This window comes from Muscardinus avellanarius (assembly GCF_963383645.1).
Source record: "Muscardinus avellanarius genome assembly, chromosome: 4".
NCBI classification, from domain to species: Eukaryota; Metazoa; Chordata; class Mammalia; order Rodentia; family Gliridae; genus Muscardinus; species Muscardinus avellanarius.
Genome location: NC_137789.1, coordinates 103,782,862 through 103,808,110, shown reverse-complemented (window position 1 = coordinate 103,808,110; position 25,249 = coordinate 103,782,862). Strand labels below are relative to the sequence as shown.

Genomic DNA, 25,249 nt, shown 5'->3' with positions numbered 1-25,249 from the left:
GTAACACTTAACTCTGGGGCTCAGTTTTTAACTTAATTTTTAAGTACCCACAGGTGTCTTTTAAGTACCATGTTGATCAGTGCAGAGCTAATACTTTAGATATATGCTGATTTATTAGATACCTGTTTTACTTCTTACTGTCTTTTGAACTTAGGTCCATGGATATGTTGGTATTATCAGTGATATGACCAATGATTACTTACTGTGGCCTATACAATAAATAATATTGTTGACAAGTAAAACAGCTACATTTATCTCTTTTTTTGGTACTGGGGATTGAGTACAGGGCGTTTGACCTCCAAGTTAAATCCTTAGCCCTGTTTTATTTTGTATTTTGAAATGGGTTCTGGTTAAGTTGCCGAGGCTGGCCTTGACCCTGCAATCCTGAGAAATTACCTTTTTGAGCAGGAACCTAACACATAGGGCATAGTACATGCCGTATGAATCACACTCAGTGCTTTAGTAATCCAGTCTCTCTTATGTGAATAAGTGAACTTTCTCAGTGTCCTCTTGGGAAGCTGTTTGCTAGCCTGTATTGTCATTATTCTTTCAGAGCCGGGGCCATCCTGTCTTGGCAGCATGCTCATGCCTGCCCAGGAGACTGCCTGGGAAGAGCTCATTCGCACAGGCCAGATGACACCGTTTGGTACCCAGGTCCCTCAGAAACTGGAGAAGAAGCCTAGAAAAATAATGCTTGCTGAGGCATCGGGCTTTGAGAAGTATTTGGCAGATCAAGCAAAACTGTCCTTTGAAAGAAAGAAGCAAGCTGCTAATAAAAGAATGGCCAGAAAAGCCCGAGCCTCAGTCAGGTCTGAGGCAAACCCAGGACCAAATGAAAACAAACTTATCCAGAGAAGTGCAGATCTTTCTAAAGCAGACAAGCGCTTGAAGAAGAACCTCAGGCAGCTCCAGAAGAGGGCGCTGCAGTTCCAGGGGAAAGCCGGATTGCCCAGGGGGAGGAAGCCCTGGGAGACTGAGGCCAGGCCAGAGGCCGATGGAGACTCTGAAGTCGAGGGGTCTGGGTCCTGTTTCTCAGAGGTGGAGGAGGCAGAGGCTATGGGGGCTGACCTGCCCGAGCATGAACTGAGGCCTGTGCTCAAGAGCAGAAAACGCCAGAAGAAAGCCCCAGTACAGGAGGTTGATGAAGACTATTTCCCAAGTTCTGGGGAAGAAGCTGAAGAAGACACAGGAGGAGGTGGCCGCAGAGTGAGGTGCCGAGATGACGGAGACGAAGATTACTATAAGCAGCGGTTAAGGTCAGTCTGCCGGGGTTGTAAGCAGACAGATGCTTGCTTGATGCCAGGTGGCTGATCTGTCTATACACAAGCTGCACAGACCCAGCTCGCTATTCTAGACTCCCTTTTGTGCAGAGGTTGGGCTTCCTGTGCCATTGCCTGCTAGAACCAGGCGCCTAGGGCCTCAGTGGAACTGGCCCCAAAGGCTTGCACTTCAACATCTTTGATCAGATGCAGAGGTGAGGGGCCAGAGCACAGTAGGGACACATCTGAGTGCTGTCTCGACTTTCTCATTGGTCACCTGCAGGAGGTGTTAGGAAAGGGAAAGGTTGTTGCGTATCCTGGCGGGGGGGTTGGTGTTTGTTTTTATTTTGCTTTTCTTTTGAAGCAGGGTAGTAGTAATCTTAGAGGTAGGTCTATCAGGCTTGCTTTCTTATATCCCTCCTTCCTTAACTTGAGAAAATAGTCACTACAGAATTAGAAAGCCCTGTGGTGCCAACAGTGCGCTTTGTGTGCACAATACATCCTCCTCCTCACCATTGTTTTTGTGCTTGAGACTGACTTGGGCTCTGTCCCCATGACTTCTTTGTCAGTGCGTGATATGATTGGGATAAAAGGGACATGACTCTGTATAACATAAGTTAGAGTTGCCATTGCCATACATTTCCTGTGAGCCTGGAAGAGCAACCGATGTGTGATGTCTTGCTGAGTGCTTTAGCTCTCCTGACTGCAGGGAGGTCAGAGGGGAAAAGAGATGGTCATGCCTTTTAAACATTTAAAACTGGATGGCTTTGTATTGCTCAATGTGAGAAGACTTAGTTTATCATATTTCTCATGGCTTTCCACTGGCCTTTGTGAATGAAGGCTGACCTAATGTTGTTCTGTTGTTTTTTACTGCTCATGACCCAAGTCCAAACTCCCCCCCACACACAAATTATTCAAAGCAGATGCAGCACAGTTGTTTTAAAAATGATGGAGGACCTGTGACTTTGCTCCAGTTCTTGAGGGCTGCTGCACACGCTCTGGTAGTGCCTTCTGTTGCCTGCTGAGCTTGTCGGGCTCATATCTGTCATTCCCACTGCAGCTTTAGTTAGTGTGCACAGCTGATAGCTAACATTGTTGGAGGAATATTGTTCAATACTCTTGAACAGTGAGCAATGTCAGTCTTCCTAGCTACTGTAGAAAATTAATAAAAGTGTTAATCTCAACATATTGATTATAAATGGAGCAATATATATTCTCATTAAACTGGGCCAATATTAAATTATTTTAAGTATATCAGTATTTTGATCAAGAGCAATTTATTTTGATTGAATTTTAAATATGGGTGTAGTTTAATTTCATGGCAATAAGTTTTTTCTTAATAATGTTAAGATTGTAAAACAATTTATTATTTTCAAAGCCATATCATAAGCCAATTTTTTGCTAAAGTTGCAGTAGAATCTCAAATGAATTTCAGAAATATCAATAACTTTAATTGCTACCAAAATACGATAGCTCTTAAAATTTTATAGCTAGTTATTAAGGCTATTAAGCTGCAGATATCCACATTGAAATGTTTGTATTACATCTCCTTTGGTGCTCTTTGAATTGGGAGAAGTTAAAAGAAAATAAAATGCTCAGGATTGAGAAGCACATTAAGAACAGTTGAGAACTACCAGTCTCCATATTCTGTTACTTGTTGCTGATCTTTGAAGACAGACTGAAATAGTAATGTAATTCTATTTGGGGTGGAGAAGTTTATTGGGGACTAAACCCAAAGCCTCACACATTCTAGGAAAGCACTCTACCACTGAGCTACATCTCCAGTCTCTGAAATAGTAATAGTATTTACTTGAATGAGAAAAATAGCTTTATAATTGTTTATTTTACCAATAGTTTAATGATGGATGATCAAGATAAAGCCATATAAATGAAATATTCTTAGTGGTTAGAATTTGAATAGATACCTAGGCTGAGAACTTTGCTCAGAACTTAAGTCCATTTTGGTTATATGGTGATTATTTAAACTCTTGGGAATGAGAGTGGGGAACTCCTAGATTATCTCATTCCATTTGTTTTCTCAGCTTGAGAGTCACAGGCTTCTCATTAGCTGCAATGAAAGGTTTTTCCTAATTACATATCTTACTTTGCCTAATGTTTGGGGGGTATTTCCTAACTGGCCTTTTCTATTATAGCATAGCCTTTTCCAGAATAGTAGTAGGTGTGATCCTGCTTTCTCTAATTTGGTGCAAGACCTGAGATCTGTCCCGGAATTTCTCTTTTAATCCACCTATGCACTTTCCTTTTCCCACATACTGTGTGTGTGTGTGTGTGTGTGTGTGTGTGTGTGTGTGTGTGTGTTGAACCCAGGAGCATTCTTTCTCTTACCTACACTCTCAACCCTATTTATTTTATTTTATTTTTAAATGGGATCTTACTAAATTGTGAAGGCTGGCCTGGACCTTGCAATCATCCTGTCTCAGCCTCCTATGTACTGGGGTCACAGGCATGCACTGCCATACCTGGCTCCCTCTGGTGTGTGTGTCCTTCTTTCTGTGGACTTAGCTGTACTTGGAAGTAGCTCTTCAGAAGTGTTCATTTCTCTGCTAACATTCAGGGGCGATGAGTCACCATGGCTTAAAAGTAAATGTTCAGTCTGTTCTTATCCATGTCAGAGTCTCTGGGTTCTACCAGTTCCTATTAGGATATGGCTTCCTGAAAGTACATTGCCACTTTACCATTCTCGGGCCTGGAAGCTCCAGGGATTGAGTAAAGCTCTTCAGAGATTGATTCAGTGTTTGAGTGAAAATGTGTCCTGGTAACTCCCTGCATGCCACCTCCCTAGTCTAGGCTGGACAATTAGGACGGCCCAGAGTGGCCCAGAACAGCAAACCACTCTTCTGCAGGGTGATAGTGGTCATGGGTACCTGGGCTCAGGCCTGACTGCCTCTCTTCCCAGCTCAGCTCCTGTGGCTTCATGTCTGCCTTCACACGAGTGCAGGTCTCCATTCCAGGACTGGCTCTAAGGGTTTCCAGCAGAGAACTTGCAGGCCATTATCTGGCATGTGCACAGGTAGGAAGAGAGAACTCAGACTGAGGTGTCTGGGGAGACTTTCTGGAGGATGTTCATTCCAGGTCTGGGCCATTGAGTAGCTCAGGGGTGTTGATCTGGACTTTGTTGATGCAGGATAAAAACTTCTCATACTTCCCCCCAAATTTCAACCATAGCACTGAGAAGGAGGGCTTGCTCGGCTTTGGAGGTGCAGCGTTTTCTCAGGGTCTTATTTGGATTGGTGTGGTAGAGAGCTGCAGAGGCCTGATGTCTGAGCTGTCCACAGGAGGACAAGGCATCCAGCTCTGATCTCTGGGGAATGGCCATTTGTTTGGGAGAGGTTAAGGCTGTATGACTCACTGGGAGAGTGCCATAGTACCTTCCTGGTGTCCCTCTTGGGTAGAGGATGTAGGCACCAGCAGCATTTCTACCAGTGATTTGCCAACCTTGAGATGGCTCTGGCTCTTTCCCAGCAGTGACCATGTGGCTCAGGGTGGGGGCTAGGCAGGTCTACTTATAGAGATGCTCCTGTCTTCTTGCTGGCAGGACTAGGGTGAGTGTTTGCTATTTTTAGTTGTCAAATTAACTCTGTATGCTTCCTTCTAGAGGAGCATAGATCAAGACAGTGCTTTGCAGCCTACAGAATCCCTGGGCTAGGGCTTTTACAAAGCTTGTCCATGTCATTCAGGTGCACTGTCTGATTTGGGAACTACTAGATATACACAGAATGGCACTTATATACTCCTTTCTTTTCTAAGCTGTTGGCCAATTAGGTTTATCAGTTTCTCTGAAACCTTCCTTTATGTGCCCTGTGCAGTTGTGTTTACATAGGCGGGACCCTGGAGTCAGTTAATTTTGCTCAATGCAGCATTGGTTCTTAGGAGCATGCACACCAGAATCACCTGGGTGCCTCCAGCTCCCTTGAGCCTGGGGCAGTGCTGGATCTGGAGGAGTGGGCACTGCACATGTGTTTGGACGAGCTCCTCTGATTCAGAGATAAGGCTGTGGCATCCTTCGTTGGTTTGAGATGTAATGCTTTCTCTCTGCTTAGGCCAAAGTCACCATAATGTTGCTTTTGAGACAAATCCAGCCCACTCACACTCTTGGCCCCATCAGTAAAGCACAGACTTAGAAACAGACCTTGCTATAGGTGCCCATGTCTCCTCAGAGGGTCTGGCATATTGGGCCAAACTGCTGAGATTACAAGCTGAAGTTGGTGAGAGTTCAGAGCTCTGTGTGGGTTGAAAACTTTCTACTCTCCTGCCTTTTGACTCTTTTGATGCTTCACCGTTGTTTTTTAGTTGTGAAAATATAACAATATTAAACTGGGCCATGGTGGCACATACCTCAAGTCCCAGCTACTGGGGAAGCCAAGACAAGAGGAACTTACAAGTTCGAGGCCAGCCTTGGCAACTTAGCAAGATCCTGTCTCCAAAGTAAAAAGGACTGGGAATATAGCTCAGTGGTAGAGCACTCCTAGGTTCAATTCTCAGAATTGCAAAAGCCTAAAACATTAAGATGAAAAACTACCTGTGCCTATATATTAAGAAAAATTCTATATGTCGTCCTAAGTTTTTGATTCTGTGTACACATACCTTTAAGTTATTGTAGTTATAGTAGGATGTGGAAATACTTTATTGTAATCCTTAATTAATCAACTTGCCCCCAGTCTTACTGTTGAGGGGTGGAGCTGAGGTTTGAAGCTGGACAGTGCTATGTGAGAGGGTGGAAGATACAATGTATATGTGTGACCACAAGGTGGTGCCAGGAGCCAGCACTTCTCTGTGCCAGAGGCTTGGGTGTCCTGGAGGGTTTGGGGAGGTGGCAGGGGGAATCTAGAAGACCTGACAAATATAGTGTGAATGGATGGAATTTATATCTTGGTCTGGTATAAACCGAATCTGTGAATGCTTGTTTCTGTAAATTGTTTTCATTACATGTTTAATCCTAAATCCTAAAGGATTTTCTTGTACCTATTTTTTTCCTTTTATTTTCTTTGCATTAAAACAGGACCGATAAGTACTCCATTGGTTGTGTAAAGCTAGTAGTTTGTTAGCTTAATCATCTGGGAAATATTATTCCTCCATTTCCTTCCTTTAGAGCCCTGTGTGTCTGTGGCTAGGGATGCATTAGTTGTATCCCTAGCCACATGGTTGAAATTTGGGGGAAGTATGAGAAATTTTTATCCTGCATCAACAAAGTCCAGATCAACACCCTTGAGCTACTCAATGGCCCAGACCTGGAGTGAACATCCTCCAGAAAGTCTCCCCAGACACCTCAGTCTGAGTTCTCTCTTCCTACCTGTGCACATGCCAGATAATGGCCTGCAAGTTCTCTGCTGGAAACCCTTAGAGCCAGTCCTGGAATGGAGACCTGCACTCGCATGAAGGCAGACATGAAGCCACAGGAGCTGGTTTGAGAGTTTGGTTGTATACATCCACAGTTCAGAGAAGGCAGGGCATTGGCATTTTGGAGAGTCTTAGGGATTTGTGTGGAGGAGGTTCTGATGGCTGAGCAAGACTGGCATCTGGTGTTTGGGGTAGGTGGTGTGTAGGAGCCACCTTAGCTTTTTTTTTTTTTTTTTTTTTTTTCGTGGTACTAGGGGTGGAACTGAGAGGCTTTCTACCTCCGGGCTTTACTCCCAGATATATTTTTTTTTATATTTTATTTGGAAACAGGGTCTCACTAAGTTGCTAAGAGCCTCACTAAGTAGCTGAGGTTGGCTTTGAACCTGTGCGATCCTCCTGTCTCAGCCTCCCAAGTGCAGGGATTATGCCACCATGCCTGGCTCACCTTAGCATATTTGAATGCTTCACTTTTGGTGGTACTGTACATCCTGTGGGGTAAATTGGCATAATCCTTGCAGTCCCCTAGTAGATTGAAACCTGAGCCCTAAGATGAAGCCGTCTGGTCAAGATACAGTCAGTGGAGGAGCCAGAAAGGAGAAGGGGTGTGACGGTGGCCTTGGTGGTGGGAGTGACCCAGTAGTTAGTCTGAGGCAGTGGACGCTGACCTGTCATCACTGGTGGGGACACCCTTGCCCTGCCCCAAGTGGTTCCCAGACTGCTGCTCTCCTAGCCTTTCCCCGTCCCTGTGCCTGTGTGCCGGAGCCTCTTCTCTTCCTTTTGCCAGGAGCCCAGTTGCCCTGAGGTTGTCCCCTCTGCCCTTTAGCTGTATCCTGGGCAAGTTCAGCAACTTTAGACCATACCTAAGCAAAACCAAATAGATTTGCATGTACGTCTTTTTTAAAGGCCAAATAACATGACTTGGAAAAATCTGAATTTTGTAAAAGTTTCTATTTGATCAAGAAACCTAAATGCAGACATTTAGAGATTATTCTTATTTATGGGAGTTCATATCTTTCTCAAGAAATAAGCCCACTTTTTTCTTCTTCTTCTAGGAATTTATATTTTCAAGAGAAAAGAAAAAGTTACTCCCTTAAGGATATTTTCTTAGAGAGCATGTTGGCTTCTTTTAAATGACAAAGCTGAGACACAAATGAAGACTAATTCTGCATCCTGTGCTGTGCACACCTTTCATTCTCGACTCCGGGCATAATTGTCTGCATCAGTCTTAATTTACTCTGTGAGATCTGGACTCCTGACTGAGGGTATTTCATCTGCTTGGATGTGCCAATTAAGTCCACCCAGATAGCCCATAAAAAGGCAGATAAGAAAAGTAAAACACTGAGTATCTCAATTTAGCAAATTAGACTAATCTGCAAGGGATTCTTAGCTGTCTGAAATAGAAAACCTATTGCACTACAAAAATGCAAACTATATTAAATACCCAGCTTGGTTCCTGAATATATTTTTAAAAATCAAATTGTACTCATGGAGCTGCTGTTGTAGAATTTCTTTCATGGAGATTGCAATAAGTGGAGAATGATCCCGAGGTTGAAATTTCACTCTGGATTAAAAACGATTTAACTCTGTGATGTGTAGTTTCTCCCTTCCAGTCGGTGCAGATTTCAGCTGTGCCAGGCTCAGTGGCCCTTGCAACATAAAAGCAGTATAAAGACGGAGCAATAGGACAGTGTTGAACATCAGGCACCTCAGTATGTGATGGCCTTGAAAGTTTGGAGGGGGTTTGTTTATTTTACTACTATGTGATCTAGGCTACTCATATTTGGCAGTTCCCATTTGTAGGTGTCCCTGTTCCTGGAGTGGGCTGGTACAGGCGATTGTATAGGTTGATTTGTATGATATTATTGTATTTCATGGGATGGTTCAGTCCAGATCATGTGTGGTATGAAGAACTGCTAAGCTGACTTTTCTGCTACTTGTAAAAGTTTGCGGGCATCCAGTAAAGAGTGAATTTTTGTGTTGTACCCTGACCAGTGCTAAAGTGAGGAAGGAGTTGTATTACTGTACAAAGACAAAAGTAGTCTTTTACCCCTTTTTTCAATTTTTATTTATTTATTTTGTGGTACTACGGGTGGAGTTCAGGGGCTTTTCTACCTCCAGGCTATACTCCCAGACCTATTTTTATACTTTATTTGGAAACAGGGTCTCACTAAGTTGCTGAGAGCCTCATGAAGTAGCTGAAGCTGGCACTGAACCTGTACAATCCTCCTGTCTCAGCCTCCTTTTCACTCCTTTAAATCTTAGCACTCCGTGTGTGTGTGTGTGTGTGTGTGTGTGTGTGTGTGTGTGTGACTAGGAATTGAACCCAGGGGCTTCTACCTCTAAGCTATACCCCTTCTTTATTTTTCATTTTGTGTGCTTGTCTCAAACCTGTGATCCTCCTGTCTTAGCCTCCAAAGTACTGGAATGACAGGTGTGGACTGGGGTGCCTGGCTCTAGCACTCACATATTTTAAAGACAAAATTTGAATTGGAGTTTTAGAATTTGATTTTCCCTTGTACAGTTGTTTTACTATGTGGGAATAGAAGTATTGACTCTTTGGCTAGACTTGAGAAAGGGGTATTCTAGGTAGTTAGAAAAATACTTTTGGAGAGATGATAGGTAACAGAAAAGACAGACTCTGGAGTCTTTACCACCTACTCAATGGTGATCTTGGGTTGGCTCCCTAATTCTGCCAGCCTGCCTCTCTTTAACTGTGAAAAGAGAATAATAGTAGTTCTAGTGTCTGCCTCATTGGATTGTATGGATTAAGTAAATAAATCAGTAAATGTGAAATACTTAAGTTAGTGCCCAGTATACAGTAAAATCAGTAACTGTCAGTCATTTCTCAGTATTTTTTTCTGCCTCCAAATTAAAAAATCTATACACATATGTCTAAATGTGTAATCTCAAAACAAAACTTGTCCAGAGTTTTCCAGCTTTACTTAAGGAGATGCTATATCCCATAGGGATTGAAACTCACAGGCCAGGGATCTGAGTGCTAGAGTCTCACCTAGTAGCCATGGGATTTATTTTTATCTCATCTGTAAAATGAGGGTTGTATCAAGGGATGGTAGGAGTACAGAAGAAAACACATCAGAAGCTCAGTAACTATTAGCTGTTCTTGTTTTCTCATTCCACTAGCTGAAGTAGGATGAAGATTCCATTGAGCCAGCAGGATGCTTGAACAGGCCTGAGAACCACGAAGAAGAGCTTTACAGAGCAGATGGGTGTGAAAGGTTTCTCCTGTTCCAAGTGAAGGACAGCTGACAGTTGGCACTGGCATGGGCAGCCGACTTAGTAGCTAGTCTACACTTATGGTTATTAATGTCATGTATTTTGTACCTTTCACACCCTTTTTGTTAATGATTAAGGCCTACTTAGTGAGAACATATCTATACAAATATAAAGAATAACATCCATGGTTGGGGGAGAAATAAATTATTTCTTCTGTGTACACACTAGGGGGCACTAGATTTCTGTCCAGAGGGCACTGAAACTACAGCTTGTTCCCTGCTTCTGTGGAGCAGCAAGGGTCTTGCTGTGGGTCTTCACAGTTGTGAAGTTGTATTAGAAGGTAGGCATATCAGATCTTTCCCTTGGGGCTCTCCTCAGATCTCCTTGTGTGACTTGCTCTCCAGGTTCCTCAGTCCTGGAGGTGTAGGATAGAGTGCCCATGATGTCCTGTGCATCATAGCCTGGCCAGTTTAGATGGGGTAGCACAATGGTTTTCTGCTCTTGGAGTCATACTTAAATTATGCCAGTCCAAGGTTGAAATAGTGTTTTGACATTTGTTATTTTTTATTCACATTTAACCTGCAATTAGCTAAAACTTCTCCATTTTACTTTTTTTGTAAAAGTTATATAATCTGCCAATGATTATCAGGTAGCATCTGACATATAGTTCCCAAGTGTATTGCACATGCACCATCTTGTTTAGTTTTACGAAGACCCCGTTACTTGGCTTGTTCTGTGGTCAAGGAGACAGATGCAGCAGTAGGGAATGATGTTTTCTCCAGTTCAGCCTTCCCTTCCCTGTTAAGGCCTGGAATGCAGCTCTGCCTGTATCTGGCTCCCGCTTCTCTGCTTATCTCAGATCTGTGTTTATTACTGGCATCTACTCTAGCGGCTGCCACAGCGCCTGATGGGCCATAGGAGGTAGAAACCCCGCAGTGAATAACGCACTTGCTTTTATTTGGTTGCAGCTGTGATTGTTACGAGTGTGGCGTAAAAGGAAAAACAAAGTTGGAAATGTCAAAAATACTTTGAGGCAGATGAAACTCCTTTTTTGTCATCAAAAGAAAAGCTCTTTCATAAACAGTTGAATTTTTTGCCTAGCCTTTCCTTCTGGTCCTGGGGAAGCTGGGAACCAAATTTGGGGCTCCCAGTTCTTCCTACCAGTTGGGGTGCAGAAACCAATCTTGTTACAAAGTGGACCAACTGCTAAACCTGAAAAACAGCTCAGGCTTGAAAATAACTTGTTCAATTTTAATTTTATTTTTTATTTTTATTATTTAAAATGATCTACTTCTGCTCTTCTGTTTTTCTTTTGTTTGTTTGTTTATTATAAGATTCTTAATTAAGACTTTCTCTGACATTGCAGTTGCCTTTCCCCTGGGTCACTGTGGCAGACTGTAACTATGTTTACTAGTAGGTAGAATTGAGTGCAGGAGATGAGCAACAGCTAGGCTCTAAATGAATTAAAACAAAGTTTCTAGAAGCATTTCTGGAAGACTTACTTTGACTTGTTTCTCTGTCTGTCTTCCTTACCTGCAGCTAAGTTCTGAACTGCATTTATTCCTTCAGCATTTGTTGGGTGTCTGCCATCAAGACAGCATCATGCTACTCTCTGGGGATATAGGAATGGCTAACTCTCCTCTGGTGGCTCCCAGGCTAGTGCAGGAGACAGGTATGGATTTCACAAGGTGCTAACACTTGATGGGAGCTGTAGAGGAGACCCTATGTGTGCCAAGAAGTTTGGGGTTGGAGGTACTTGAAAGACAGGACATTGAACTCTGCCTGGTCAGGGCAGGCCTCCTCTGAGCACAGGTGCTGCTTGGGAAGGGGCAGATATGAAGGGTCCTACTGGTAGATGGAGGTGTGCATCTTGGGGATGGCACTAAGCATGCAGGTAGACAGAGTTCAGGAGGCCGCCTGTAACATATGGCATAATGGCTGCTAGCTGTGGTACTCCACTTGTGTAGTTTGCATATCCTTGAATGCTGAAAATTATTTTTTTCTTTATTGGTACTAGGGATTGAATCCAGAAGTATTCTACCTCTGAGCTACATCCCAACCCTATTTTTATTTTTATTTTGAAGCAGGGTCTGGCCAGTTGATGAGACTATCACTGCTTGTTAAGACTGTCCTTGAACCTCTGATTCTCATGTTTCAGCCTCCCAAGTACTAGAATTACAGACATGTGCCACCATGCTTGGCGAATGGTGGAAATTCTAAAATAAATTAGCCTTAGATGGTGGGGACTTGTTCTCACTTGCATTCTTAGGGCTCTACTGACAAGGCACCCTAGTAGCTTACAGTATCCCAGTACAGCTGAACTGGTTATGCTGGGTCCAAGTTGCTTCTGATGATCATTACTACAGGGTCAGCCCCAGGCCCCCGAATGTGTGCCTGATTCCTGCTTGCATGTGGGGAAGCCAGGGAGTGTTTTTTGTGCCTGCATCTGATTGGAATTGTAAGTTTATGATTATTGCTGGCTTCTCTTCTAAGTGGCTGCCAGTGGCGCTGACAGCGGGCTGAACATGGCAGCCGCACAAGGAGTTCCTGCCAGGGAACACCAGGCCCACTTCATTTTACACGACTGCAGCTGTGACTATTACATGTGCGGATTTTTTTAAATGAGAGGATCGAGAACATGAAAAGTTATTTCTTTTGTAAAAATGTAAATATTGGACAATTTACTACCCCCTTCTGCTTTTTCTCAGTTAACTGATGTGTTTATTGAAGTAACAGAATTTGGATTCATTGGGGCTGTTTCTGATGCTTCACTGTAGCTCACATGGCCAGACCTTGACTTGACTTTGCCCCACCCAGTTCAAGTCATTCTGGATCTGCCTTTGAGAATGTTATATGGAAACTCTTCATACTTCACGACAACTTACTGTTTACCAATTTATGACAGTTTTTTATTTATTTAGATTTTATGTTTGGAGATAGGAATGGAACCCAGGACCTCATGCATATTAAGCATGTGTTCTATCATTGAGCTACATCCCCAGCCCACAGCAACATTTTAAAATTGAGATCTTCTAGCAGGTGTCTTTTTTTTTTTTTCCCCCAGTACTGGTGATAGAACCCAGGCGCATTTTACCTCCAAGCTACATCCCCAGCCCTATTTTTAAAATTCTTTTTTTTGAAACAGGGTCTCACTGAGTTGCAAAAGGCCTCACTAAGTAACTGAGGCTGGCCACGAACCGCGATCTTCCTGTCTCAGCTTCCAAATTCTGGAATTAAAGCATGCACTACCATGCCCGGTGGCAGGTGTCTTCTGAAGCGTGGTATTTTGACTAATATCCTGTGCTCCTCCATCCTCCTGCCTGTACCACTGCAGTGGGCACTCCATTGATGGCCAGCCTTACACCACACGAGGACCACTGCTGTGTACAGCAGAGTCTCAACTTGAGCTGCGCATGCTTACTGTCTTAAATACTGGTGTCTTCTGTCTTGAGCATATGTGTGTGATCTGCTCAGGCAGTTTGTCTTCACAGGTACTTTTAAGCCACAAAGAATTTTTCTACCACCTTTACTCATCGTTTGGCCAAACCAAGTAAATGTTCAGTGCTTTTCATCTTTATGAAGCGGAAGGCGCTAGGGTGCAATAATTTCTGTGGTGGCTTGTGTGGTTTCCTAGGTGCCGAGTTCTGTGGTCCAGGAAGCCTGTGTGTTTAGAAGGAAGTGAGGGCAGGAGGAGGGGGTGAAGCCTCTGCAGTACAAGCTGATGTGGTGGGGAAGTTAGCAGCCACAGAGGTTTACCAGCCAACTTAAAAGAGCTAGCTAGCATCTCAGGGAAGTTACTGTGTGATATGCAAATTGTTGTGTTCAACTTCTAAAGCCAGTATCATCTGGTGATGAGAAACTGCAAAGTAAAGTCTTTTTCAGTAGCTGTGATAGCTTTTGTGATTCTTTGGTAGTGGGATTGAACCCCGGGACATTATACCTCTAAATTTTACCTCCAGACCCTATTTTTATTATTTTTATTTTTTGTAGTATTAGGGGTTGAACCCAGGGGCATTCTACCTCCAAGCTCTACCTCCAGCCCTATTTTCTATTCTTTATTTTGAAACAGGGTCTCACTGAGTTACAAAGGGCCTCATTAAGTAGCTGAGACTATCTGCACACTGCGATCCTCCTGTCTTAGCCTCCCAAATGCTGGGATTACAGACAGGCATGGCCCACCATGCTTGGCGAGACCCTGTTTTTATTAAAAATTATTTTTAATTAATTAATATATTTTGGTGGTGCTGGGGATGGAATCCAGGGGCCTTCTACCTCTGGGCTATACTCCCAGACCTATTTTATATTTTATTTGGAAATAGGGTCTCTTAAGCCAGCTAAGGCTGGCTTTAAACCTGTGCGATCCTCCCGTCTCAGCCTTCCAAGTGCTGGGATTACAAGCGTGCGCCACCATGCCTGGCTATTTTTATTTTATTTTATTTTTATTTTATTTTTTATTTTTGGTGGTACTGGGGTTCTTGGAAACCCTTCTACCTCCGGGTTACACTCCCAGACACCTATTTTTTATATTTTTACTTGGAAACAGGGTCTCTTAAGCCAGCGAGGCTGGCTTCGAACCTGCACAATCCTCCTGTCACCGTCTCCCAGGTGCGGGGATTATAAGCGTACACCACCATGCCCGGCTGTTTTATTTTATTTCAAAATATTTTTTGTGTGTGTGGTACTGGGGATAGAACATAGAACCCAGGGGCATTTTACCTCCGGGCTATATCCCCAGCCCTATTTTTTCTTTTCTTTTCTTTTTTTTTTTTTTTTTTTTTGCGGTACTAAGGATGGAACTCAGGGGCATTCTACCTCCGAGCTACACCCCTAGCCCCATTTTTTATTCTTTACTTTGAAACAGGGTCTCACTGAGTTGTGGAAGGCCTCACTAAGTAGCTGAGGCTGTCTGCGAACCGCAATCCTCCAGTCTCAGCCTCCCAAATGCTGGGATTATAAGTGTGCGCCACCACGCCCAGCAGCCCTATTTTTTATTCTTTATTTTAAAATAGGGTCTCACTGAGTTGCAAAGGGCCTCACTAAGTAGTAGCTGAGGCTGTCCATGAACCTCGATCCTCCTGTTTCAACCTACCAAATGCTGGGATTACAAGTGTGCACCACCATGCCCGGCTTTAAAAATTTTTATTTTTGAAACAGTGTCTTAGTTGCTGAGGCTGGCCTCGATCCTGTAATCCTTCTGCCTCAGCCTCCCAAGTCCTGGGATGATTTCAGTTTCAGCCCCAGACCTGCAAAAAAAAAAATACAAAACAAAAAAAAAACAACTTATCCAAATGTTGTTGAATACAAGTATTCTTTGTTATACAGATATTTGGTATTGAATTCTGATATTAAGGGCACTTTTGTGATTCTTTGAATTTTATATTATCCAAAGTTGACTGGCGTGGTTGTGCACGCTTGTAATCCCAGCATTCAGGAGGCTGAGACTGGAGGATCACAGTTCACGGACAGCCTCAGCTACTTAGTGAGGCCCTCTGCAACTTAGTGAGACCCTGTTTCAAAATAACGAATAAAAAATAGGGCAGGGGGTGTAGCTCGGAGGTCAAATGCCCCTGGGTTTCAGCCCCAGACCCGCAAAAAAAAAAAAAAAAAAAAATACAAAACAAAAAAAACAACTTATCCAAATGTTGCTGAATACAAGTATTCTTTGTTATACAGATATTTGGTATTGAGTTCTGATATTAAGGGTTAGGAATCTTATCTGAAACTGCTTGATGCTAAATTTCAGAGATTGAGTAGCAAGAATTGATGTATGTACCTCAGGAAGATATATATTTACTGCCCCCCCCATGCACACAGAGTTTTTTGTTTCCTAAGTTTTGATTGTAAGAGACACCAGGGTTTCTTTTTTGGAGGAAGTGATACTAGGGATTGAACTGGGGCATTGGATCTCTGAACTATACCCCAGCCCTATTTTATTTTTTATTTTGAAATAGAGGCTCACTAAGTTACTTTTTGTGGCTGGTCTGAACCTGAGATCCTTCAGTCTCAGCCTCCCAAATACTGGGATTACAGGCATGCACCACACAGCTACACCAGGGCTTCTTGGGCCATTTTCCCGACCATTATTGTTGTAGGATGTTTAGTAGCATCCTGGGACTCAACCTGCAGAACATCCCCCAGAGTGTATAACAATCAAAAGTGTCTCTAGGCACCATCAGATTATATCAGGGTAGAGGTGAAGGACAGAATTGTCCCTGTGGAGAACCAGTGCTGTACATTATTGCATTTAACAATATTTATAAGTAACATTTGAAACTCATAAGAATAGCAAAGATGTTACAGCTACCCAGAGATACTTCCTTTTGTCAGTTGCATGGAGATTTTTTTTTTTTTTTTTTTTTTTTTTTTTTGTGTGTGTGGTGGTACTGGGGTTCCTGGAAGCCCGTCTATCTCCGGACTACACTCCCAGACCTATTTTATTTTTGGAAACAGGGTCTCCTAAGCCAGCACGGCTGGCTTCGAACCTGCGCGATCCTCCTGTCTCTGCCTCCCAAGCGCGGGGATTACAAGTGTGCGCCACCACGCCCGGCCCTTTAAGGAAGAATAAAACAGGAAGAAATTGTCTGTAGAAGTAAGTACAAAAAGGACATTAAGTTTTTTACATAAAAAGAATGTCATGTACAAGCCGTGTGGCTCTGGGTAGCTCTTTCCCTAGACAGTGCCTCTTATGTTGGCTACTCTTCTCGCTGTCACCAGCAGTGTCACTGTTCTTACTTCTAAGTTCCCTCACCCCTGCAGGGCAGTTCCAGATCTCCAGCTACTGTTCTTGAGTGATCTTAAGTAAACTGCAGCTAGCCCTTTTTGTTACCTTGAAGAGTCAGAATTTTCAACCAGGCAGGAATTTATCAAAAGGATGTGTGTTGAGGCTTGGTGGCAATTCCCTGGAGGGGCTGCTGTGCCAATGGTGGTTGGCCTTGTGCTGGGTCAGTGCTGAGACCTGGACCCCCTCCCCTCAGCCTTGTCTTCTTGTCTTCTCTCTGCCTTCCTACAGTCACTATCTCTGTTGTTCTTGCAGAGTCAGTAGCAGACCAGTGCCTTCTTGTGTATGTCACCACCCTCATTCTCTTTGGCGAGCTTCTTAGTTTGAATGCATTTATCTGTGCTGCTATATTTAACCTCCATTGTTTTGTGACATTCAGAGTGTCAGCCGCGTACATGCTGAAGAAGTCATCCTTCTGTCATGAAAGTGAACAGGATCTGAGGCTTTGTGACTTTGGTAGTTTTTCTGCACGCTTGTGTCCATCATGGTTCTATGAGAGTGGGATTCGCCTGGTGGTGCTTCAGGGCTCTCAGTGCTTTAGACCACTGCCATTTTTTTCTGTTATATTTACATGGCATCCACTTCTCAAATATGAATGTTCACCTTATTTTGTATCTAAAAGCACCATTACTAAACTTGTGGCTTTGACTTTATTCAGTGAATACATTTTTTCTAAATAGTATAATTTTCAGAATATGTAGTTTTTCATATTGTGTGTCTCCTGCCTTAATTAAGTAATTAGCAAATAGAATCTGATAGAGCAGTTTATACTGAAAATTTACTTGTACTTTATGTCTAAGATACTATGTTGTTTTATGCTAATGGCTATCATCATACCCTTAGCCCAGAAATAGTAATTATAAATAAAATATGCTTTTTAATATTGTGTTGGCATTCTGGAGATAACTTAATTATATTGAACATTTTCTGAATCTTTTCTAGAACTGAGTTCGTGTATCTTAGGACCTAGCACAGAGACTCTCCCTTAGGGTATGCTAGAAGTAGAGCAAATAGTGTTGATAATAAAATGAGACCTTACAGGAGCAGCTGTAATTCAAATAAGGATTGAACGGAGAAGGCAAGGTTTGAAAAGAAAATAGCCGGGCATGGTGGCCCACACTTGTAATCCCTGCACTTGGGAGGCGGAGACAGGAGGATCGTGCTGGTGCGGAGCCAGCCTCGCTGGCTTAAGAGACCCTGTTTCCAAATAAAAAATGTTAAAAAATAGGTCTGGGAGTGTAGCCCGGAGATAGAGGGGCTTCCAGGAACCCCAGTACCGCCAAAAATAAAAAAAAGAAAAGAATTTTTCTTCTTTGACTATCAAAGTTTGGGTAACACTGGCAGCAGAAACCCGAAAGACCTTTCAGTTTACCTTTTTTCCCCCCAGTGTGTGATCTGAAACGGTCTATTTTAATCTTGTAACCAAAATATTATAAATATGATGTTTTTCTTCACTGTAGGAGGTGGAATAAACGGAGACTGCAAGACAAAGAGAAACGTCTGCAGCTGGAAGAAGATTCTGAGGAAAGTGACGCTGAATTTGACGAAGGTTTCAAGGTGCCAGGTTTTCTCTTCAAAAAGCTCTTTAAGTATGTACCTTGTGTTTTAGCCTTTAAATTTGTCATCGAACCATTGTGTACAAATTAATATTTTAGGAATTACGCAGTAGTTACCTGTGGGCCCTTAAGATACTTGCAGCAGTTTATTGCGAAGACAAACACTGTCAAATGAAATTTTAGCCACATGCTGTTCATTAAAATTAGCTGATAATAAATTGACTAACGTTTGCATTGGGTGTGTTTGTAAACTGATGAATCTATATGGAATTGTCTCCGCAGAGTAAAAGCAATGCATTTAAAAGCCTCTCTGTTGGATTATTTTTTTTCTTAGTAATTTTAAGGGACCAAACCTGTAATTTCTCACTTCAGATTGATAAACCAATATCAAGAGTTATATATTAAAATCAAACCTTGGGGAGTTTTTAAAAAAATTCCTACATAGAAATAAACAAATAATTGAGATGATTTTTTTGAGTGTCTTATAGCATACCTAAGGGTATAATACTTTTAAGCTGACCAAATGTGCATCTAAATATTTTATGTGGATGTCCTTCTAATGTCAAAAGGGAAGACATAGCAACACTTTGAGGATTCAGTTGCTGTTTGAAGCTGACATAAGTTTCACGTGTGAAATGTCTGAGTGTTGTTGGTGACCAGCCACTGCCTAGTAGACCCGTGCTCCGAGCCTCCCGTGGTGAATGTGAACACTGAGAACCATTCTTAGTCTCCTCTCTCCCTGGACTTATTTAACAAGATGCTTTAGGAAGACTTCTTAGATGCATGTAGGAAGTCAAAGTATTAAATGGCTTATTTTCTATCTCTTTTGTATCATCAACTCATAGTTGGGAACTAGATTCAAACTTCTTTTTGTGAGATGATTAGGCTTAATGTCCTTTACAAGATTCAACCATCAGCCATGCCATAAACTTATGAAACATGTCCACTTAAAAATGGCATGCTTTTTCTATTTCCTCTCAAGGTGTTTATGTACATATGTATGTGTATATACACACACCCATGTACATATGTATGTATAAATGAATGCATGTATGTTTGGGCAGTGCTGGAGATCAAGCCCAGGGCCTCACTTATGCTAGGTGAGTGCTCTGCCACTGTGCTCCATTCCCAGTTTTGACCTACAAATGGCATTTATGTTTACTTATGGTGCTGGGGATTGAACCCAAGACTGTGCTCATAGTAAGCAAGTATTCTATCACTGAGCTACACCTCAGCCATAATTACAGTTTAAATTTCTCTTTATATTGGGAAAGTTGTGGGAGGTAAAGAGTAGTTATTTTAGCCCACTGAACAAATAGCAAAACCAAGTCCTAAAGATGTGAATTGACTCAGTGGGGTGGCCATAACTGAACTGAGGAAAACTATGTAGATGGTAAAATCTAAATCTTCCATAATTTTTTTGGGGGGGTTGGGTCTGTGGATGGAACCCAGGGGCATTTGACCTCTGAGCTACACTCCCTGCTCTATTTTTTTTTCTCTATTTTTTATTTTCAAACAGGGTCTCACTAAGTTTCGGAGGACCTCACTAAGTAGCTGAGGCTGTCTGCAAACCACAATCCTCCGGTCTTAGTCTCCCGAATGCTGGGATTACAAGCGTGTGCCACCATGCCTGGCTTCCATAAATTTCTAGTAAAGTTATTTCATAGCCCAGAGAGGTCCCTTCTTTGTTTATTGCTACTCCCAAATGAAAATAAACTATGGAAAGGTAAATAAAGACAGCATTTATTGGCAACTCTTTTCATTTTCTCTAGAGTGATTGCTTATTAAGGAACAGGCCAAATAATATCAGTGTTGTACTAGCAAAAGGAATGCCCAAATTATAGATTAAATTGATTTAACAAAGACAGGATACTTCTGCAGATGTAGTAAGTGATTTGGTGAATATCTTCAGGAGTCAAGCTGAACATGCATTTTTGTGTAGATGTTATATTTTCTAGCAAAGAAATTTCAGTTAATGAAATTTCACAGTTAGTGAAGCCCAACTTTGCTTTCTAAGAGTATTCAGTAGTTGATGTGACTAGTAACCCTGTTGTAGTTAATGCAAATACATATTTGTGTGTTTGTGTTTTCAGTTAGTCTTAATTATATATTGCTGGAAAGTATTTGTTTTCCTTATCTACAAAAATAGGATTTGAAATATTTTACTGTATGAAAAAAATTAATACTATGGGTAGAGTCTCCATTTTTCTTTCATGATTAAGTTTTTGACAAGCCAATTTAATTTTAAACTGTAGGTATACTTTTAGCTCTCTACAGTGGCTCACTCCTATGATATCAGTACTTGGGAGGCTGAGACATGAGAATCACAAGTTCAAGGCCAGCCTCAACAATTTAGTGAGACCTTTTTAAAAATAAAAATAGAGCTGGAGGGAGAGCTAAGAAGCAGAATGCCCCTGGGTTTAACTCCTAGGACCCCCCCAAATTTAAAAAAATTTGTAGATAACTTTCTACTTTTATTTACTATATGCTGTAGGTTTGAATTAACAGAGAATATAATTATGCTCAAGGGAGTCTTTAAAAGGTATAGTATTCCGTTTAAGCAGTTTTCTGCAAGATAATGTTTAACTTCTAATTTCTGTTTTGAAAGTTTGCCCAGCTAATGCATTCATCTGTATGATTTCACGATCACAGGACAAACTGTAACCTTTTGACCTTACTTTCAGCCAAACTAGTAAATGCAATCTTGAATTAGTGTGATAATGCCAAAATACACCAATTTTCTGGTTTTTTTTTTTTTTTGCTTAATTGCTTTGTTCTCAAAGGAAATAGCAGAGTATAATGATTTCCTTACTGTTGTACAATAGTTTATAGGAATATTTAAATTTAAAAAAATTTTATTAAAAAATAAAAATATTTAAAAATTTTTACATGCTTTTCAAAGGTTTTGAAAACTAGATTCTGTAAGCTGTTTTTGATTAAACTGTTTTGCAGTATTTATTCTTAGGAAAATAAAGCAGTAAGACCAATGTCAGTCAGTGGCTGTGCTGGAACCAGACCCCGGCCCTTACTCCTCAGCTGGCACACAGCCCAGCTAGCCAGGGTGTGCGTGCGAGGGAATTCCCTTCTGCTGCAGTCTGGACTTGCCTGTGCACTGGCCATCGCAGTGCCTGGCTGTTGGAAATCTCCATGTGGAGATGTGATTTACAGAGATGCCTAGCAGATATCTCTCCTTAAGTCATTTCTTTAGCACTACCCATCTTGTAAATACACAATCAAAGTGCTGTTTGAAGGCCAGTGGGGATTAGGCTTGGAGAGAACCCCTAGCACCCTAGAATTCCATGGGACCCAATGTTCTTGCTCTCTCTCTCAGACTTCTGGGATACCCTCCTATCTGCATTCCTTTCATTGTTTTTCCCACTTTAAGTTTGGGCCCCAGACATAGAGCAGTATCAGCCCTGTTGGGTGGAGGCAGTGTGTGTGGTGCTAGAATGTCAAGGTCCCTGGGAGATTCTGGATCCTGCCCCATGGAGCTGTTGTTCTGTATCTTAGTGAGAGAAGGTCAGTTGGCTAGCATATAGTGGTGCTGGAAACCAAGTACACAGTAGGTCTTTTGGAGGGCTTTTGGGAATATATCCTGAAAGAGTTGAGGTTATTCCAGGTTAATCAGTTCACAAATCAGCTTTTGTTACAGATCAGGGTTTCTCGACCTTGGTACAGTTGATGTTTTGGACCAGCCACATAATTTGTTGTTGCAGAGACTGTCCTGTGCATTTCAGAATGCTGAGCAGCATCTGTGGCCTCTGCCTGCTATATCCCAATTGGACTTCCTTGGTTGTAATAAAAGCATATCTAGATTTTGCTAAATGTCTGCAAGGGAGCAGATTATCTGAGGTTGAGAACTACTGGTCTAGACTATTCCCAAAATGAAATCATTCTGAACCATGCAATTCTGGATTTCAATTCAATTTCTTCTAACAGTGTGACTTTTGGCAGGTTACTTAGTCATGCTGAGCCTTTGTTTTCTAATTATAAAATGTGCTGATAATGGCCTATGGGCAGGTTGTTTTAGAGGTTGTGTCCAAACCACCTGGCCTAGTGCCCCCTCAGTGGTGGCCATTATTTTCTGATTACATATCATGTATTTATGGAACTTTCTTCCCAAATTAAATGATCTTATATCCGTACTAGACCATTGTGTTTTGATTTTTAGTCCTCTCCTCTGAAGTGCATTATCTACTGTGTATATCATAATTAGCAAACTTAGTAAGCAATAAAATTATCAGACTTTCCCTTATATTGCAGGTAATAATACCTAGAGTCAGACTTCTAGAATTGATTTGCAAAAATACTTTGGGAATGTTAGTTATGACATGCTCACTGAGAGGAGACTGAGGTCAGCTCAGTAAGAACTGAGGACAGAGGAGATTTAGGGTAGACATGCCAGATACCAAATAGTAAATATTTAGAAACGCAACAATAAACCCACCTTCTGTAAAGTGGGTTCATTAGCCTTGGTATCTTTTGTATGTGTATGGAACTGGAATTGAACCCAAGGGTGGTCTACCACTGAGCTACTTCCTCAGCCTGCCTGCCTGCCTGCCTGTCTGTCTGTTTGTATGTATGTACGTACTTATTTATTTATTTATTTATTTATTTATTTATTTATTTATTGTGATACTGAAGATTGAACTCAGGGGCATTCTTCCTCTGAGGTACACCCCTTGCCCTATTTTTTTTTTTTTAAACAGTCTGGCTAGGTTGATGAGAATCTCACTGCATGGTGAGGCTGTCCTCAAACCTGTGATCCTCCTGTTTCAGTCTCCCAAGTACTGGGATGATAGTGTACACCATCATACCTGGCTCCATTTTATTTATTTATTTTTATTTTGAGGTAGGGTCTCTCTGAGTTTCCTAGGCTGTTCTCCAACCTATGGTCCTCCAATTTCAACCTCCCAAATATTAGGAATACAGGTGTACATTACTGTGCCCAGTAGTCTTGGTTTTTTCTTTTTGGGGAAAAGATTATTTAGCTTGATCACTATTTGACTTAAGTGTTTTTGTTGTTTGTTTTTTGGTGCTGGGGATGGAACTAGGGGAGATTCTTCCTCTGAGCTATACATCCAGCTGTATTTTATTTTTGATTTTCAAACAGGGTTTCACTAAGTTGCTGAAGTTGGCTATGAACCTGTGATCTTCCTGTCTCGGGCTCCCAAGTACTGGGATTACAAGTGTGAGCCACCACACCTGGCTGCTTAAGTGGTTTTTACTTTATTTATTTATTTATTTATTTATTTATTTATTTATTTATTTATTTTCTGTGGTACTGGGGATTGAACTCAGAGTCATTCCACCTCCAGTTGAATTTTATTTCTTTTTTTAAATTTTTTTGATGCAGTGTAGTCATACATCTTAATGGAGTACAAGATGATAGAGGTATACATGCACACATCTAATTTTGATGGAAGGTATTCTACCTCTGAGCTACACCTTCAATCCTATTTTTTATTCTTTATTTTGAAACAGGGTCTCATTGAGTTGCAAAGGGCCTCATAAAGTAGCAGAGGCTGTCCATGAACCTGGATCCTCCTGTCTCAGCCTCCCAAATGCTGGGATTACAAACATGCACCACCACGTCCAGTCTTTATTTCTTTTTTGAAACAAGGTCTCATTAGGTTGTTGAGAACTTTGAGCCTTCGATCCTCTTATCTCAGCCTTCCAAGGACTGGAATTATAGGCATGTGCTACTGCACCTGGTTTGGTTTTTACTTTAGATTTTTAAACTTGACATATAATCTTCATGCCATTCAATATTGTTAAATTCTTCACTTTAGAAATGTTTTTTGCATTATTCCTTTTATTCTTTAACTTCAGTTTTAGATTTTTAGATTGAAGCCAGTATTGATGGAGAGAGGAAAATACCAACTTATTTTTGAAGGGGAAAAAGATATTTTATTTTTCTTTGCTTAAAATTTTAATAGTGCTGATTTTTTGTCCCTATGATAAATCCCTGAATCAATTTCTGCTTTAAAATATAAAAAAACCCTTTGTATTGGTGTGTCTTTAAACTATTCTTTTTTGTATCTGCTAGTAATACACAGAATTACCTGTTATATATACTAATTTTGAGAGCAACCCTATTATTCAGACTTATTTATCACCTTAAAATTTAATTTTTCCTATAAAAATATGATTACCAAGTGACTTTACAGCAGTGTAAGCTATAAACTATGGTGTTCTCTGTCCTGCTTTCTTGATGCTAACAAATTGGAAATATAAATATATTGTTTCTTTTTTTGTAGAAAAATGTATAAACTTTATATACTAAAAATATTAGGATTTTTTTCTCAGAGAGTGAATAAAAGATAATAAGTTCATTCTTGATTACCAAGCTATTTCTAATGTTGAAAAAGAAACAAAATTGTCCCTGATTCTCCCCATCTATCAGTTTAATTAGAAATGTGTTAATGTTCTGTAAGGAAAAATTTGTGATTTTTATGACGAGGTGATCAAAAATGTATGACCTTATAAATATAATACTTATGTAAAACACACATCCGGACTGGTACTAGAACCTAGCCAAATGATTAATTCATGAGTACTTTCCGTTATGATCTGTATTATCCACCATTTTCCATTTTCTCTTTTCTTGTTGGTGTTTGTTGTTGTAGGTACCAGCAGACAGGTGTTCGGTGGCTGTGGGAATTGCACTGCCAGCAGGCAGGAGGAATTCTGGGAGATGAAATGGGATTGGGCAAGACCATCCAGATAATTGCCTTCTTGGCAGGTCTGAGCTACAGCAAGATCAGGACTCGTGGTTCAAATTACAGGCAAGTGCTCCTCTGCAGACTGTCAGTCTGTGGAGCTCAATTAATATTTCATCAGATGTATTGCTGTGGAGGAGGGTCTTGTGAATTATTGATGACATTTCAATTACAATATTCCTTTAATTCTTTTAGTGGGGGACATCAAAGGAAAAATTTTACGAGACAATGGAGCTGTAGGGCAGGAGAAATTAAACATGTAACACTTTTAATGAATTCCAGGCATTGATGCTTCATTTTGCAGATGAGCCCCACTAGATATTTTGGGTCAATACGATGTCT

The 25,249-nt window shown here is 41.3% G+C and overlaps 1 protein-coding gene across 1 annotated transcript in view; it reads left to right on the top strand.

The window, feature by feature from the left end:
* The window catches only part of ERCC6 (ERCC excision repair 6, chromatin remodeling factor), a gene marked incomplete at both ends in the record, with an annotated part of 78,313 nt that overhangs the window by 6,832 nt on the left and 46,232 nt on the right, over positions 1 to 25,249 (top strand). The window contains 3 exons of the mRNA XM_080694798.1: positions 554 to 1,256; positions 18,090 to 18,218; positions 24,815 to 24,973. Of these exons, the coding sequence (XP_080550924.1) occupies positions 554 to 1,256; positions 18,090 to 18,218; positions 24,815 to 24,973 (991 nt within the window). The remainder of the gene's footprint in view (positions 1 to 553; positions 1,257 to 18,089; positions 18,219 to 24,814; positions 24,974 to 25,249) is intronic.